This window comes from Rhamphochromis longiceps, linkage group LG23 (assembly GCF_057381845.1).
Source record: "Rhamphochromis longiceps isolate RC_006_pf linkage group LG23, R_longiceps_female_GT1.1, whole genome shotgun sequence".
In the NCBI taxonomy this organism is placed as follows: Eukaryota; Metazoa; Chordata; class Actinopteri; order Cichliformes; family Cichlidae; genus Rhamphochromis; species Rhamphochromis longiceps.
The window spans coordinates 10,095,397-10,112,541 of record NC_140578.1 but is presented as its reverse complement, the minus strand read 5'-3'; the positions used below and the strand labels follow the sequence as shown (position 1 = coordinate 10,112,541).

At 43.7% G+C, this 17,145-nt stretch overlaps 1 protein-coding gene across 3 annotated transcripts; it reads right to left on the bottom strand.

The window, feature by feature from the left end:
• Window positions 1–4,820: 4,820 nt before the first annotated feature.
• Window positions 4,821–14,086, bottom strand: plcxd1.1 (phosphatidylinositol-specific phospholipase C, X domain containing 1, tandem duplicate 1). 3 transcript variants are annotated; one of them, XM_085399019.1, is made up of 7 exons: window positions 13,881–14,086; window positions 13,550–13,666; window positions 10,403–10,545; window positions 10,047–10,175; window positions 7,702–7,857; window positions 7,044–7,227; window positions 4,827–6,954 (listed from the first exon to the last, which is right to left on the bottom strand). In XM_085399019.1, exons 2-7 carry the CDS (start codon window positions 13,656–13,658, stop codon window positions 6,710–6,712), a joined length of 966 nt encoding a protein of 321 aa, XP_085255145.1. In that variant the 5' UTR covers window positions 13,659–13,666; window positions 13,881–14,086; the 3' UTR covers window positions 4,827–6,709. The 3 variants fall into 3 exon arrangements, with proteins under 3 accessions (XP_085255146.1, XP_085255145.1, XP_085255144.1); XM_085399018.1 differs by having other exon boundaries at window positions 13,550–13,663; XM_085399020.1 differs by lacking the exons at window positions 13,550–13,666; window positions 13,881–14,086 and adding an exon at window positions 9,655–9,835 and having other exon boundaries at window positions 4,821–6,954; window positions 10,403–10,541.
• Window positions 14,087–17,145: the final 3,059 nt, after the last annotated feature.

The window sequence follows — 17,145 nt, the reverse complement described above, 5'->3', positions numbered from 1 at the left end:
GGCTTACTTACAACTGGGCTTGTCAGGCACTCTTTTTGGTTATTATATTTACATGCTTCCGGCTCACGTTTCTGCTCAGTGACAAGTCGTACTTTTCCACTCACCTTTTTCTCCCTCCCTCACTCACAGACACATAACAGGTATGGCAGTCCATTCTCCCTGCAGCACGGACTACACTGCCCATGAAGCTACATTATTTAGGGCTATGCCTGTAACACTCTGCTATTGCTTTCATATTAAATCATTTTAAAAAATATCTCTTCAAGTCATTATGAGACATGAAATTGAGACACAGGCATTTGAGCCTCTTAATGCGTGTTTTGTTTGGGTTTCCAATGGTGTGGAATTACCAAAAATAGAGAGACCATAGCCTAACATATGAAACAGGAAAAGACCACCGTGTAATCCCTTTATTTCAACAAAGTAACTGTATTCTAAATACCACCCTAATAAACTGTAACTGTAACGGAATATAGTTACTCATATTTTGTATTCTAGATACATAACGGCGGTACATGTATTCCGTTACTCCCCAACACTGGCGATTTGTATATATTAGTGCTATTTCTTCAATTTGTAAACTTTGTAATATATTGTATTATTTCATTAGTTTAGTCTGTTACTGTTACTGTCTTGGAGCAATTGTAACCCATATAATTTCCTTAGGGATTATTGAAGTATTCTGATTCTGATGTCACAGACAGACCTGAGTAAAATCCACTCTCTGGGGTCAATAACACTGAATGAAGTAACTTGGCACATCAGAGAATTCACTCAAGAAATCAAACTGAAGTTTAAAGAGTGATGAGTGACATGAGGCGCTCACTTTTCCATTCATACCTACTCGGATCGACTCAGCACGGTTTTCACGGTTTTTCATTAGGTCATAGTTCCTGGTACCTGGTACTTTTTTAGTATCCTAGCTCCAGGGCCGGATTCCAAGCAAGAATGAGTTCTGAGCAGGTACTAACATGTGGTTGTCAGTCTGCATGTCACCGATTGGCTGGTCAGTGGCATCACTCGATGAGTCATGACAGCATCTCCTCTTTTAAACTCATCAACGAGGAAACAGCTGCATAAAACAATGCACAGTAGGTATATTCCCGCCTCCAAGGCCACCTTTGTTGTAGTTAGATGCGTTGGAATGACAACGACCGCTCAAATTTGTGTCAGGATACAGACAGCATTTCTGAGACATGACAAAATTATTTATGACAACATCTACTGTTAAAATGATTATTTAGCCTGTGTGCACAAAAATGGTCGATATGACATTTTTTAATCACAGTTACCGGTAAAGTGGAGGTGGCTGCTATTTACACCAGGAAACTGGGTGTAGTGCAGGGGTCACCTCTCAGGGGTGGCAATTCAGCTATTTGACTCATGTTACAGCAGCTCAAGAGTGAATGAACATGGTGCAATAAAAGTGGTTTTAGGAGTTTTTTTTTTTTTTTTAAACTAATGACCTACAAATTCTATTCAGGTGTATTGCAGCAAGGACACCTGTAAAAGTTTCACGACACTGGCCCTCGAGAACTGGAGTTCAACACCTGTGGTGTAGTGGGAAGAACAAAAGGAAGAGTGAAGCTGCAGAGTGTGAGGAGCAGTGTCAGAGTGAAACAATTTAAATCGCCACCTTCAGGCTTTTTATTCCAGTTTGTGCAGCTCATGCTGGGGCTTCAGTTATGCTGCTGTAGTTTTGGATCATTTGCAGATGATTTTTCAAAGACTTGCAGACTGTTAACATTTAACTTAAAGTTTCTCATTTAGTAGCATGTGTGTGTAAGATGGGTTTTCAGTGTAAAGCATTAACTTTTAACATCCGAGCACGACCCAGCCTGGTGTTGTGGCGTTGGTGAAATCATTGGCGCTGGGTATAGAGAGTACGCACCGAAAAATTAGACCTGCATCTCTTATCATTGTAAAAGCTGTGTTGAATTAATTCAAAGCCATTCATAAATATAAAATGTGCTAAACTAATGTTTAATTTCACTTTAAAATAAATGATTAAACAGTTCACAGCCACAGTGGAAATCAAAAGTGAAGCAAACCTTTTTAACTGTGGGAAAACCCATGTTTATTCCACAGCACAGCCTGGTGGAAAAGCTGTGCAGGACACGCCTGCAGACATGAAAAGCTGTCACTGTGGGACTCCTGCAGGTGAGCACGAAGAAGCAGAGGCACTGCAGATCATCAGCTGAACAATGACACTGTACTCCAATTTATGTCCCTAAAATAACGTTGTAGTGATTTTAGCACCTCAACTGGGAATTCAAGAACAAATGTGTTGTGTTATTTCCACAGTTCTGCACTCAGCATAGACATTGTGGTTTAGCAGAATTAAACCACAGCTATGGCAGAGCAGCATGGTAAAAGGCGGTTATACTGACTGAATGATGACACCATCACAGGAAGCTGCACGTCAGTAGCAGTAAAGCAGAGATGCGAGGTACACAGTGTGCTAATGTTTCATAGACACACACAGCATTTATTATTTCTGTAACAGTAGTCACCTTGAGGTGCTTTGTATTACAAAGACCCTACACTGATACAGAAACACTGAGACGACCCCCTGTGAATGAGCAGTCAGCTCTAAATTCACTGCTCTAAATTTTAAGTGAAGATGCAAAGAAATCGTGCTGTAGAAATGGATTCTGAAGTGTCTCCTGAGCAGTCTCTATATTGTTGTCCCACAGTTCGTCATACATGTCTTCTTCCACTGTGGATGAACATTTTTGTAAATTAGAACCTTCTGTTATGTAATTCAAAGCTTTGTCTGCATGTGAAAGCGTTCAACCCAAGCACATCTTTGCAAAAAGAAGGCTCATATATCGTGTTTCAGAGTGCAGTGTATGAAACAGTTGATCTCTTTTATGACTCCACTGGTGAACAGGTGACTTTGGGATGTCTGTGCACCATCCTGTTCACACTATACTGAAGATCTAGTTTCACATGTTTAATTCAAATCTGGGTGCCTTCTGCTCTTTGTGTGAGACACAAGGAACACAACATCGCAAAGTAATGTGGAAATACAGCTTAGCTTCTTATTGAAAGGAAGAGGATGGTGTGGGAGCTCTCTCTTCTCCTGCTCACGCTGAAGTTCATGTGTAACATCTGCACACTGACCCATCATCAAGTGACAAAAACATCTGCATCAAACTGTCTTATATGGAAGGAAAATCCTGTAGATGAATATATATTTGTTTTACTGAGGCAAAAAGCGAAATATAATGAGTGAGGTGTTTTAACATGATCCACATTACAGCTGGCCCCAGGATTTCAGTTACACCATTTAAATCAATCAAGTGAGCAATGCGTCATATTTAATCACGTCCAGAGTCGAGGTCTGGCAGCTGCGATTGGTTGTTCTAGCTCTGACAGTCTCTGAATAACTGAGACTGTTAATATAAAGTATTGAAATAGAATAACTGTCATCTTCAGTGAAGCCACACAGACTGCATCTTCTGTCCTCCTCCTAAATTAAAAAAAAAAACTCAGTTCGGCAGCTCTGCAGTGATAAGAAACTGAAGTGTGTCCACTTCCTGATTCTCCAGGAATTCTCTTTTCTACAGATTTATAATACAGTCTTCCAAGTTAGAAGCTTAGATATGAACTGAACTGTCAGTCAGTATGTTCAGTTTTATACCTGTGCTGATTTCTGTCAGGCGTTTTCTAACACACACCTGGATAAACGATTCAGTGGAGGCAACTGAACTGTCCATGAGCATGAACTCAGTTACAGCCTGCTGGCTCATTCTCAGAATCTCCTCTCTTGCATCAATTCAGTTCATTTCATTTCAGTTGGTGTACAAGTGGAGACGCGTGGGTTTACCGCCCAGTTATTGCCACATGGCTTCAGGAACATCACTGATATAGAATGTGTCCGTTGAGTCTTTAGTTCCTTGGAAGAAATCCACCATGACATAAGAAACCAACTGTGGCTGTGATGTTTATGTACCGCCTCCACCCCCTCAGGCACATGAAGGCCTAAAGGTAGGCTGTGGGATTTTGTGAAAAATGGTGTAAGAATACTCATTGGCCACCTCATGAGAAAAAAGTATTTGAACTCTCAAAGAACCAGAGACAGGAAATATATCTGTGGGCTCATGTTTAAGCTCATGTGTAAGCTCGTGTGTAAACTCAAAACATGTTGGAGCCAAGTTTTATCATAAGGGAGTGGCAGAAAAAACCTGTGGGACGGGTGTTTGTTTGACAGTGTATGCTTTCACCAGCTTCCACAGCTTTCATTTTCCAGGTAGCATCATGATCTTCAGAGGACAAAGTAGTTGAAGTACTAAGTCAATTTTTTACTCTTTAAGTGAAAAAATACAGTAGTAGTAGATACTAGTAGCAGTAGAAGATTAGAGTGTTTTCTACCAGCTATTATATATATTAAAAAAAAAATCATGAGTGCATTAGATTAATGCACTCAGCTTTAACATCTGTTATGCTGAGCACAAGCAGAGACAATCAAAAAGAATAACAGAGATCTAGTTGTGGCTGCATTATACCGATATCTGCCTCCCACTGCTAAGAATGAGTTTGTCCTGTTTTTGCATATTTACATTTTTCAGATCATCAAATTTGAATATTGGACAAAGATAGTGATGAAAGTTATGTAAACCTACCTGCCCTGTGTGCAAAAGTAACGGCCCCTAAACCTGATAACTGGCTGTTCCACCACCAAGTATTTGTGATGCCTTCAGTGAGTCTTTCATGTCACTGTGGAGGAAATTTAGCCCACTCTTCTTTGCAGAAATGCTTTAATTCAGACACATTAGAGAATTTTCCAGCATGAACGCCTGTTTAAGGTCACAATGAAGCAGCTCAGTCTGATTTAAGTCCAGACTTTGACTCCAAAACATTCATTTAGTCTTTCAGAGTCTTTCAGCGAATCAGAGGTGGACTTGTTGCTGTGTTTTTGATTAACTGTCCTGCTGTATAAGCTCTATCAAAAAGAAAAGTTCAGAGTTTTAAAGGTTTTGAAGGTTCCGTCTATCATTGTACTTTTAAAGCCACACGTCCATTCACAAGCTGATTACAATGACAGCTGTCACTTGTGTCATTCCTTATATGTCGTGCGCCTGTAACTCAGTTTGCATTAGCTCTGTGTTTCAGCTTTTAGGATGATGATGAACTTCAGTCACAGGAAACCTGAATAAAGGAGATCCAGAGGAGATGGACGGGATCAGCAGGGGGAAGAAAAAATGAATGATGTAACAAACATATCAGATTTTCTGAGCTCCGTGCTCCTTTCCTTCACCTCATGACACAGAAAGTGGTCAGGAAAAGACAGAGCAGTCACACTGCGCCCTGCTGGCGAAACCCTGCAGAGGGCAGATCACTCCGGCTGAGTTCAGCTGTAATGGGAAAAACCTCTCACACTGTGCTGATGAGTCAGGGAACAAAAAGAGGATTTTCTTACAAATGCTTGTGTTTATTGGAAAAGCTCATGTCCACAGGCACAGCGGCACAGCATCATTGGGAGGAAAACCTCAATCTACTGGCTAAATCAGGCTTTAGTAGAACAGTCGGGGCTGTGTTCATGCAAATATGTTTTCCATGCAGTTTGCATAAGTTTCAAATCTCTTCTACATTCTCTGTGGTTAAATACGAAATAATATTGCACACACAATATTATAAAAGAGTACAGTCACGTGTGCTCGCTGAATTCGTTGTGCTTATTCGTGGGTCATTTCAAAATAAAATCAAGCAGCAGCTCCCATCTGACCCCTCACAATAAGCTGATTCTTTCAGATTATTTACTGATGCCACACATATCTTTACCTTCATACCGGGAATATTTTACACTCATGATTACTTTCATAAGTGCACATGAACCCGTCAGGGCTGAAAACACATTTAAGCTGCATCTCGATACATGCTCAGTCATCCAGGTAAAGAAATACCAGTAAAGTTGATTCTGTTCATCTGGATGCTTTCAGTGGGAGAAACGTTTTGTCCTCATCCTTCTTCAGTGAGAGTTTAGAGACTTCTTCAGTCTCAGCTGACTGCAGGTCTCCAACCTTATAAACAGTACCTCTGCACAATGACTGAAACCAGCCCACTGAATGAACACTGGGCTGTTTCTTCCAGATGGACAGAATCAACCTTTTGGGACATTTAAACTGTGTTTCAGACTGCAGCAGTTCGACTTTGTGAAGATGTTTCAGCTCTTATCCAGAAGACACCAGGTGTTTAACGCCACTCAGTTTAACTCTGCAGACCTCTGAACTCTGTTCCTCATCTCTGAGCAGCTGTGAGCAACAGTGTGACGATCTGTCACAGTTTAGGTGCATCCTGGGTAAATTTCAGGCTCATATCAGCAGGTGGGACAGGGGAGAGCAGGTGAAGGCTCGCTTGTACGGTAGGGTCATGTTGCAGCTGACTGTGAGGGGTTCGGATCGATCTCACGCAGCACGACCCCGCTCTAAAAAGCCTACGCACTGGATTATTTGTAGAATTATTGCTCCGGTCAGCGTAACGTGAGTCCGGCCACGGCGCTGCCTCCAACATTGCATAAATAATGAGGTGAGTGTAAACAAACAGTGCAGGTCCAAATACCAGAACGTCTGTTTTCAAGCAGCTTAAAGGCTGAAACGTCCATGTCTGAACAAATATTCAAGTATTATTGTGTCACCGCTAACAAAAAGGCCTGTGTGCTTCTCATGCTGTGGTTCATGTTCTCCTCAGGCCACGCTTGTTACAGTCACGAGGACCGCTTCAGAAGCTTCTGGTTCAGCGCCACGACGGTGGGCACGAAGCAGCTCTCCGAGACGAAGTCGCCGGCGATGATGTTCAGCGAGCCGTCCTCCTCGCCGGGCGTCTGCTCTTTGACCCAGCCGAGCAGCGTCGGGTACGTGGACATCACCAGGTCCTTCAGGGACTCAGTTGGGTGGGTGCAGATGTACTTCAGGTCCTCCGTCAGATTAATCCCCGTCACAAAGAAACCTCCTGAAACACACACGCACACACGGTGAGATCCAGATGGTGAATGTGTTTAATCCTCACCTGTCTGACATCATGACTCGTCAGCAGGTCACCTGGTCTCCTGTTTTGTTGCTTCATGCGTTCAAACTCATCAATCAGAGCCTCGGCTTTGCATTTGTTGGCCCACCAGTATGGGATGTCCGGCCACAGCTCAGTGTGCCGGCGCTCCGTGCTGTGCTCGTAGGACGCGATCACCTGGTAGCCCGAAGCCCAGAGCTTACGAAGAGTGACCTCAGCCTGAAAGCAACACATCAGAGCCGTGAACGCCTTAATAATCCAGGTAATGCAATCACCACGGCTCCCATAATCCTCCCTAAAAGTTTAAATAAACCCCACCAGGCTCTTTAATATGAGTTAAAGGTCAAAGAAGTACACTTAATGGAAGTCCACTTTTTTGATATATGAAGTTTGTGTACAGTCGGTTTTAATGTTTGCACATTTTGTGGGCGGAGCTAAACTGGAGGAGGCATAAATGGATGGATGAATCCTCTCTGTGGTCACGTCCAGGTGTTTGATACTGACACTGGCTGACTGATGCGTGTGCGACTGCCGTGAAATGGGTTCATCCAGTGTGAGCTATTTAACAGGAGCGCCCTGTCAGCACCTCTGCTGTAAATCTGTATAACAGGATACTTTGGGATTCTGTGCCGGCTTCACCCTTACAGTTAGAAACCTATGAGATGTTTCAGGAAACAGGAAGTGCATCCGTACCTTTTTGGGACAGAGTTTGGAGGCAAACACGGTACGTATGGTGGTGAGCAGCACCGCGTGGAGCTCCTGGCTCAGGCCGAGGAAGTGGCTGAAGGAGAGGACGACCACCTCTTTGGGATGGGCGTCCAGCCACTCTCGGATCTCCGTCAGCACTGTCTGTCAGAGACACAGGCGAGCTCAACCCTCACACACCAAAATGAACTTCATCCCGCCCACGTGCACAGCTGATTTGACGTGTTATTGCTGCCATTTTGTTCCTAATGATGTAGTCCTGCTGTTTTCTGTTCCTGCTTTAAAACACGCGTGTGGGATTGCTCATGTCAAACATAGTCAAAGTTTCTAAAAATGAGCTCAGTGTGTGTGCAGTAATCCCTGAACACTCAGATTAACATAGGGATACTCTTACTCTGTGTGTGTGTGTGTGTGTGTGTGTGTGTGTGTGTGTGTGTGTGTGTGTGTGTGTGTGTGTGTGTGTGTGTGTGTGTGTGTGTGTGTGTGTGTGTGTGTGTGTGTGTGTGCTCACTTCCAAAGATGGTCTGTCTCTTATGGAAGTTATCACAGAATATCAACCAAAGACGCAGAACAAACCTGAAAGGTATAAACTGGTTTTCATGTCATTGAGTGAACGCGTATTAAAGGAAAGCAGCAGGATCTCTGATAACAACGAGACGGCCTACCTGAAGGAGATTAGGAATCTGGAGAACTGGTGCCAGAGGAACAACCTCCTTCTAAACGTCAGTAAGACAAAGGAGCTGATAGTGGACTTCAGCACTAAGCAGGAGAGGAACTACCAGACCCCCGTCATCAACGAGTGCCCAGTGGAGAGAGTGGACAGCTTCAAATACCTCGGAGTTCACATCACGCAGGACCTGTCATGGTCCTGTCACATCAACACCGTGGTGAAAAAGGCCCGACAGCGTCTCTACCACCTCAGACGCTTGAGAGACTTCCAACTGCCCTCCAAGGTGCTCAGGAACTTTTACTCGTGCACCATAGAGAGCATCCTGGCGGGAAACATCTTAACCTGGTTCGGGAACAGCACCATGCAGGACAGACGAGCTCTACAGAGGGTTGTGCGGTCAGCTGAGCGCACCATCCGCTCCGAGCTCCCTGACCTGCACTCAATCTACAGCAGGCGGTGCCGGACCAAGGCCAGGAAGATCGTGAAGGACCTCAGCCATCCCAACAACAGACTGTTCTCTCTGCTGAGGTCAGGAAAGCGATTCCGCTCCCTGAAGACCAACACAGAGAGACTGAGGAGGAGCTTCTTCCCGCAGGCGATACGGTCTCTCAATCACAATCACACCACCACACAGTACTGACCCACACATATGGTTCTTACACACACTGGACATTCTGGACATTGTTTTTGCACAACACTGGTCACTATATTCTTCATTTCCGGTTAATACTTGTACAGCTGCTGTTATTGTGTATATATTTAGATTTCTTCATACATTCTTATATAGTTCTATATTGTGTATTTTGTTGTACAGTTATTTTATTTTCAACTTTAATTTATATATTTTATCTTATTCTTTCCCAGTTAAATTTACCCTTCATTCTAATTTGTGTTGTACAGTTATTTCATTTTTAACCTTAATTTATATTTTATTCCTTCCTAGTTAAATTTACCCTTTTTAATTTTTCATATTTATTTCCTATCTTATTCATAGCCTTTTCCTTTTTTGTTTTCTTTAGGTCACGAGCAGTTGTCCAAGCATTTCACTACATATCGTACTGTGTATGACTGTGTACGTGACAAATAAAATTTGAATTTGAATTTGAAAACGCGACTCAGCACTTTCTGTCAAGCTTGTGATTCACATGTTCACTGCAAACTTCATGCTACTTGCGGTGTCATCTGTGACTGTCGTTAACAAGCTCCTCCCACCACCTTTCTCAGGATCATCCTCACTTTAGATTTCTGAATAATCGCACTGACAGCTTCACCTTCTCTCCTGTCGCTCCGTCACCCTGGTGCAGGTCTGCAGTCCTGCCCCTGACATCCGGTGACAGCTCTTTGGTCTTGCAGTCTGTGGACAGCGGTGCTTTATTCGCACACCGAGCTGAGATCAGGAGTATCTGACTGGGTGATTGTGCTACGTGGGCCACACAGCCATTCTGTGGGCGTCTGTAGGGGATCAAATACTTATTTCAAACTGAGTTTCTGGATTTTTGGTTGATATTCTGTTGCTCTCTATTGAAACATAACTTTCTCTGTAAGCTGTGAAGAAGAAAGCTAAAAGCCAGACTGGATAACCATGAAGCCCACAGAATTCCAAATCTAAACCTGTCATGGATTTAGCATCTGTTTGCATATGTGTGACCGGGCTGTGAGTCACCTCCACAGTGAGCGTGGTGTAGACGCCATGGTAGAAGTACAGGTGTGTGGAGCTGTCGTTGGGCCTGTGTGCAATCCTCAGGTCGCAGTACCTCACCCCACAGTCCAGCTGATGCTTTATACAACACTCCTGAAACATGGAGGACACACAACTCATCACAGCAGGTCCGGCTTTATACACAAGAAGGACTAACACAGGTACAGTTACAGCCTGTCATCACATTGTGCTCCTCCTCCCCACTGTCACCGTGAGCTGCTGGTAGAGGATCGTGGGATGGCTGGGTTTCTCTCTGATACTGTACAGTGTAATCCGCCTGAGGCGACAGCTGTTTCAGAACAGTGCTGTAAAAGTATTACCTGGGTTTTTGCCCACTTGTACACAAATGGACGAATGAGGGGCTTCATGAATTTGTCGAGCTTCTGCAGCATGTCAGGCTGCATGAGGTCGATGGGAGACCTGTCGTCCGTATCCAGGCAGTAGGTTATTGCATTATGGCTGCCTGAAAGGGACAAAGATAATCCTGAATGTTCCACTTGGCCCTGACAGACTTCCTGCACATACACTCAACAAAAATATAAACGCAACACCTTTGTTACTGCTCCCATTCCCCATGGGATGGACGTAGAGACCTAAAATTCATTCCAGATACACAATATAACCATCCCTCCCAAACAGTGGTCACAAATCAGTCCAAATGTGTGGTAGTGGGCACATCTGCTATATTGAGATAATCCATCCCACCTCACAGGTGTGCCACATCAGGATGCTGATCTGACATCATGAGTAGTGCACAGGTGTACCTCAGACTGCCCACAACAAAAGGCCACCCTGGAATGTGCAGTTTTGTCTCACAGCAAAATGCCACAGATGCCACAAGCAATGAGGGAGCGTGCAATTGGCATGCTGACAGCAGGAATGTCAACCAGATCTGTCGCCCGTGCATTGAATGTTCATTTCTCAACCATAAGCCGTCTCCACAGGCGTTTCAGAGAATATGGCAGCACATCCAACCGGCCTCACAACCGCAGACCTCGTGTAACCACACCAGCCCAGGACCTCCACATCCAGCAGGTTCACCTCCAAGATCGTCTGAGACCAGCCACCCAGACAGCTGCTGGAACAATTGGTTTGCACAACCAAACAATTTCTGCACAAACTGTCAGAAACCGTCTCAGGGACGCTCAACTGCATGCCCGTCGTCCTCATCGGGGTCTTGACCTGACTCCAGCTCGTCGCCGTAACAGACTTGTGTGGGCAAATGCTCACATTCGATGGCGTCTGGCACGTTGGAGAGGTGTGCGCTTCACGGATGAATCATGGTTCACATTGTTCAGGGCAGACGGCAGCTGAGAATGTCCCAGTTCTTGCATGGCCAGCATACTCACCGGACATGTCACCCATTGAGCATGTTCGGGATGTGCTTGACCGGCGTATACGACAGCGTGTACCAGTTCCCACGAATATCCAACAACCTCGCACAGCCATTGAAGTGGAGTGGACCAACATTCCACAGGCCACAATTGACAATCTGATAGACTCCATGCAACGATGTGTTGCACTGCATGAGGCAAATGGTGGTCACACCAGATCCTGACCGGTTCTGGGTCCCCAGACCCCCAATAGCACAAAAAACTGCACATTCCAGGGTGGCCTTTTGTTTCGTCCATCCCATGGGGAATGGGAGCAGTAACAAAGGTGTTGCGTTTATATTTTTGTTGAGTGTATGAAGCTGTGGATCTGGAGCTTCTCCAACCCCCAAACTGAGCCCAAAACCTTTAAAGTCACACAATAAATACTGTTTTTGGCACGTGTGTGTAAAAAGGTGCTTCATCAATGTCTTCATTTATTAATCAACCATTTTTAGCAGCTGAAACGACCGAGTCAGCACATGTATGATCCTTGTTAAAGCCGCTGTTCCTGTTTCTCTGACAGATATTTCAAATGTTCAATAAAACCAGGAAAATGTAACTGAGAAAATGAATTTTCATTTTACTGCTCGTGACAAATCCGAGCTCATGTGGAATTTGGCGGGGGCGACGTGCCCTATAAGTTGGGATCGAGCAACAAAAGCGTGTGAAAGTCAGCGGTGCTAAAGAGAAGATCAAAAGTGAGCTGGCAGCAGGTCGGTCACGTGATCAGGTAGAAAAAGATCATCTCAGAGATGCGGAGCTTCTCAGAGGTTCACAACCTGTTTCAGAATCGCAGTCCTCGCTGTGAACATCTCATCATCTACACAACATGACATCATCAGCACACTCGGAGGATCTGGGGGAATCTCTGTGCGCAGGCTGATGACTGTAACCTTCAGCAGAAACACTGCTCTGTGATAAATCTGTGCACGGCTCAGGAACACTTCCAGAAACCAGTGTCTTCAAGCAGCTCGGCATGCCGTCCACACATGCAGCTACAGCTCCGTCACTCCGACACGAAGCCACGTGTGACCATGATGGAGAAACGGCACTGCCTCCTCTTTAAAATGGACCAAGACAAAGAGGAAACTGATCTCATGTCGTGTCTTAGTCTTGAAAAGATCCACTGCTCCATCCAGAACCAAAAGGGTACATTTGATTAAATCTGGGGTCTTTTTCTGACAAACCTCTCTAACCTTTAATTTAAGGATGTTTCTGCTGACTAACTGATTTGCTTATTCCATAGAGGTCCAATGTGTGTCCGTGTTAATGGGAATGTGAAGCTCAGTGGTGTTGCAGCTAACTTCTGCGTGGTTTGTAAGAAAAGGGTTTGTTAGTATCAATCGCCCCTCCTGGGTTGTCTTTTTCTGTTTATGTTTGTTTGTTTGTTTGTTTTCTTTTTCTTTACCTATGTGCTAACATAAAACGTTCTGTTTTGTATTCAATGTAACCTGTTTTTGTGTTTCCCTTTTCTTTTCTTTTTTTTTCGTAAACTGTATCCACAATCACTCACTGATTCAAAACAGTTTTTTCTGTTCTACAGTGAAGAAAATGCGCCTTTCTTTATGTTTTACTCAGCGTCTGACTTTGTTGGAGCTTTTCTGGGTTTGTACTTGTGGGTCAAGAAATAAAGCCATTCACTAAGACGACAATAAGACATGCTGCATAACAAACAGAAATGCAAACACACAAATCTGCATTTGGCTTTTCTTGGTCTCCTTGCAGCACATTTCCTTTATCGCTCCAATCTTTCCTTTCTTACTGAGTCTGCTGTTTGATCTCAGATTTCTGTCATTGGTTATTTTAATTACCACTTTCCTGAGATAAGATAAGAGACACATAATAAAATTGTAGTTCAATAGGAAACAGTTCAATCAGGCAGAAAACATGAAGAGGCTGATAAATGAATGAACAGGTGAATCTCTGACTGTGAGAGCAGCAGGTGAACTGTGTGTGTGTGAAATGTGGACACAATGCGTTCATCACGTCCTCACAGTCAGAGAATCATCAATAAACCAGAGACAATAAGACAGAACAAACTGATTCAGGTCCCATCACACCATCAGCACCATCTGCCCCCAACACCAGGCCTACCTGGGATGGCCAGGTGGAACAGCGGGACATCCCACAGCGCACATGGCAGGCGAGACATCCAACTCTCCATGGGCAGCTCCATCAGGCTGGGCTCACTCAGCCCGGACATCACTGCTGCTGACACACACACACACACACACACACACACACACACACACACACACACACACACACACACACACACACACACACACAGGTTCACTGATTACATTGTGTTATTAATGTTTAATAAAGTGAAAGTGAGCAGGTGCGTGCACTGCGCTGTTTCACAGCAGTAAACTTGCGCGTGCCTGTGTGTTTATGTGTGTGTGCTGCAGTCAGCCCTCCTCACCTGATCATCCCTCTGTGTCTCAGATCCGCTTACGCGAGCAGAGCCCGCTGACAAAGGCCACGAGCCGCCGGTCTGAGAGCGCGTGCACGAGTCATGACCGGAGCGGCACATTAAGCATGTGTGACTGACACGCGGAGAAAGCTGGGATCCTCCGCAGCAGATCTCTGTCTGTCGCTTCCGGTCGCCGCTGCGAGAGCGCGGCTCCGCTCTTAAAGAGACCGCAGGACCTCGAGGCTGCTGCAGCCCCGCGCGCACACGCGGCTCACCTCCATAATGCACGTGAAGGTAAAACATCTGGAGAGACGTCACGACGTTTGATCAGCTGATGAAACGCCTGTACATAAAAGATGGACATTCTCTCCCGTTTCCAGCAGGGGGCGACTCGTCTGGTCTCTGGTCTTCCTGTGTTTATTGTGGGACTGTACAGGTGCCGGACATTCCAGTGAGCACACTGAGGCTGTGTCCATAGCTGGACTGGCCATCGGGCATACCGGGCATTTGCCCAGTGGGCCGCTGGCGATTTTTTGTTTTTATGGGCCGATCGATTTTTGTTTTGTTTTGTTTTTTTGGAAGGGTATAAATAATGAAAGGTGTTGGATTGGCCAATTGGTCATGATCGACTCTGGGCTGGACCAATTACAGCCGAGGAGGTCGGATGCACCCTCCCCCTTGTTTAGCAATCGACGAACTAAAGAAATGGAGAACAAAAAAAGGAAAGGAGGTGCAGAAAAAATTAGGGCCAAAAAGAAACAAGCCCTTCAGGCAGACGCTGCCAAATGTTTAAAAAATAACTGAATTGTTTGGCGGTAGCTATGGCATAGCTTCCACAGATTTAGCAACATCAGCAAGTGGTGGAGGCCAGCAGGTGGATAAGGGAAAGGGGAGGCAAGAGGAGGAGAGACCCGAGGCGGCCGCCGGTCATAGTGGCAGAGGAACTGAACTTCAGGTAAAAAGTTATGACCTGCTGTCTATCTGTGTCAGATATAAACCAAGTTTAGTTGTAGTTTGTTTTCGTTGTGCTGACTTTTTACAGTCGCTTAGAATAACTGGTACTGCGTACTAGCTAGCATGACGGAGTTTATATACTGCTGGGCGGGTGCTATGAAGTTACTGATAGTAAATTTTATTTTATGCTTAAGGTTAGTTTCTCAAACTCCTCAAAATCTTAACAAATTGCACCAATCCTTACATGTTGCACCAGGCTGATTTATCATCAAAAGTGGAGAAGTCTGTGACAGAGGAGAGAAGAGCAGCAGAGAGAGATGGAGCAAGAGAGAGAAATAAAAGAGCAGGAGAGAGAGATGGAGAGATGACTTTATGTCATCCATGAGGGATGCATTTGACATATGTTTCACATATTATAGCCCAACAAGTTACTTATAGCAATTTAAATACGAGCAATCAGTTTTTGGTAAATACCAGAAATCAGTTTTTGGCAGACAATCACTTTTTGGCACAACACCGGCTATTGCAGTTAATAATACAACAGCTTCTTGCCATTTTTTGTGTTTCTTTTTATCGCTGTGTAACTGAGTTCAATTGAAAGCCTGCATGCGCTAGTACCTCTTGCCACAAATTCCCAGAATCCTTTGCGGTTTTACCCCTGAATGACGTCACATTTTTGGTGGGCCGGTCTCTAGTCAAAATGCCCGGGCCGATTTTTTGTCCCAGTCCAGCCCTGGCTGTGTCCCAATTAAGAGACCGCACGCTTGACATACGCGCAGTACGTACTATGTACAAGAAGTGAGGAAGTGAGAGGCTTGTGAAATGGGACGGTTCAGCCTTCATCACGCTGCTCAGGTTGCCTAGCAACCATGATACTAACCGCGAGAAACGTTTCATACAGCATTGTGTGACAGAAATGAAGGAGGAAAAATGTTTTCTTGGTCAATCATTTTTGTCATGACATCACTTTGATTAGTTGAGTATCTGAGACTGAGACCACAGGACTGTAAAACATGATAGTCGGGCTTCATTTCTGTACTGAACAGTCATTTAAGATTAGTTAGTAAATAACAATTAGCTCATGTTGTTCATGAGACTAAAGTCATCTCACTTTGGTAATGTAAATATAATATGGCCAATATTATAGTTATTGTCAGATTATTATGATATATATATACACATATATATACACATTTATATATATATATATATATATATATATATATATATATATATATATATATATATATATAAATATATATATATATATATACATAGATTTTTTTAAACAGGATATTACAGCAGTGAGCTTGAACTCTGGGTCAAAGATTCAAGTTGCAGTTATTTATATTTCCTATCACCTTAAATCTTCACTCAAAGACAATTACCTTTGACAGTGTATATACAGATGTATTATACATAAGAGACAAATATTGTTCTTTTAATATGTTGGCATTACATTACATTTGGCTCAGTGCTTACATATATGTCTAAAAAGAAAATGCACGAGCTGTGAAAACTGTTTCTGATAGAATGAAGAGTATATTAAATATTCCTTTGTTGGGTGAGAAAATCATACCATGTCATAACTGCTTTACGTCATACAGAATAGATATCAGAGCCTTAAACAGGCTGACTTCTGCTAAATGGGTCAAACTGGGCACAAAGTATACAAACACATAACATCATTATAGAATATGATGTAACACTATAGATCAACTTACCTCAGAATATATAAAGCATATAAACAATTACAGCAAGATGATACAACAAACACAGCAGTACTACTAATGCTAAATACTCAAAGCTTCATAGAACTGAAACAAACATTTATTTTTAGGTCCATTCTGCTGCTGATACATACTTTAGGTTTCTGAACATTAAACTTCTTGCTGCCTTTCATAGTGTGTAACTTGAAGGCCCTGAGTACTTTCTCCCACACTGAAAACACTGGAATGATAAAATTATTTGAACATTACCTAATAAGACAGATTCAGGACAGACAGTTAGTTTAAACTTTTCTAGCAGTCCTTCACAAACAGGGAACAGTCTGTCTATTCTCTCCATCTGTCAGCTGCTGCAGGCTCTTCCTCCTCCTCTTCCTCACACACTGCTGAGTTTGTCCTGGTGGATCATCAGGGGTGCAAAGCCTCACAGATGATGTGCAGCAGTGGGTCCCTCAGTCTGTCCTCACTCGGGACACTTGCAGTTGTCACACATGGAAATCAAATGTGTGATAAGCTGCAGGATTCAAACACAAGTGTAACTTTTAAATACATGTTCATACTTTTATTACACAATCAGAGAGAAAGAAACAGAG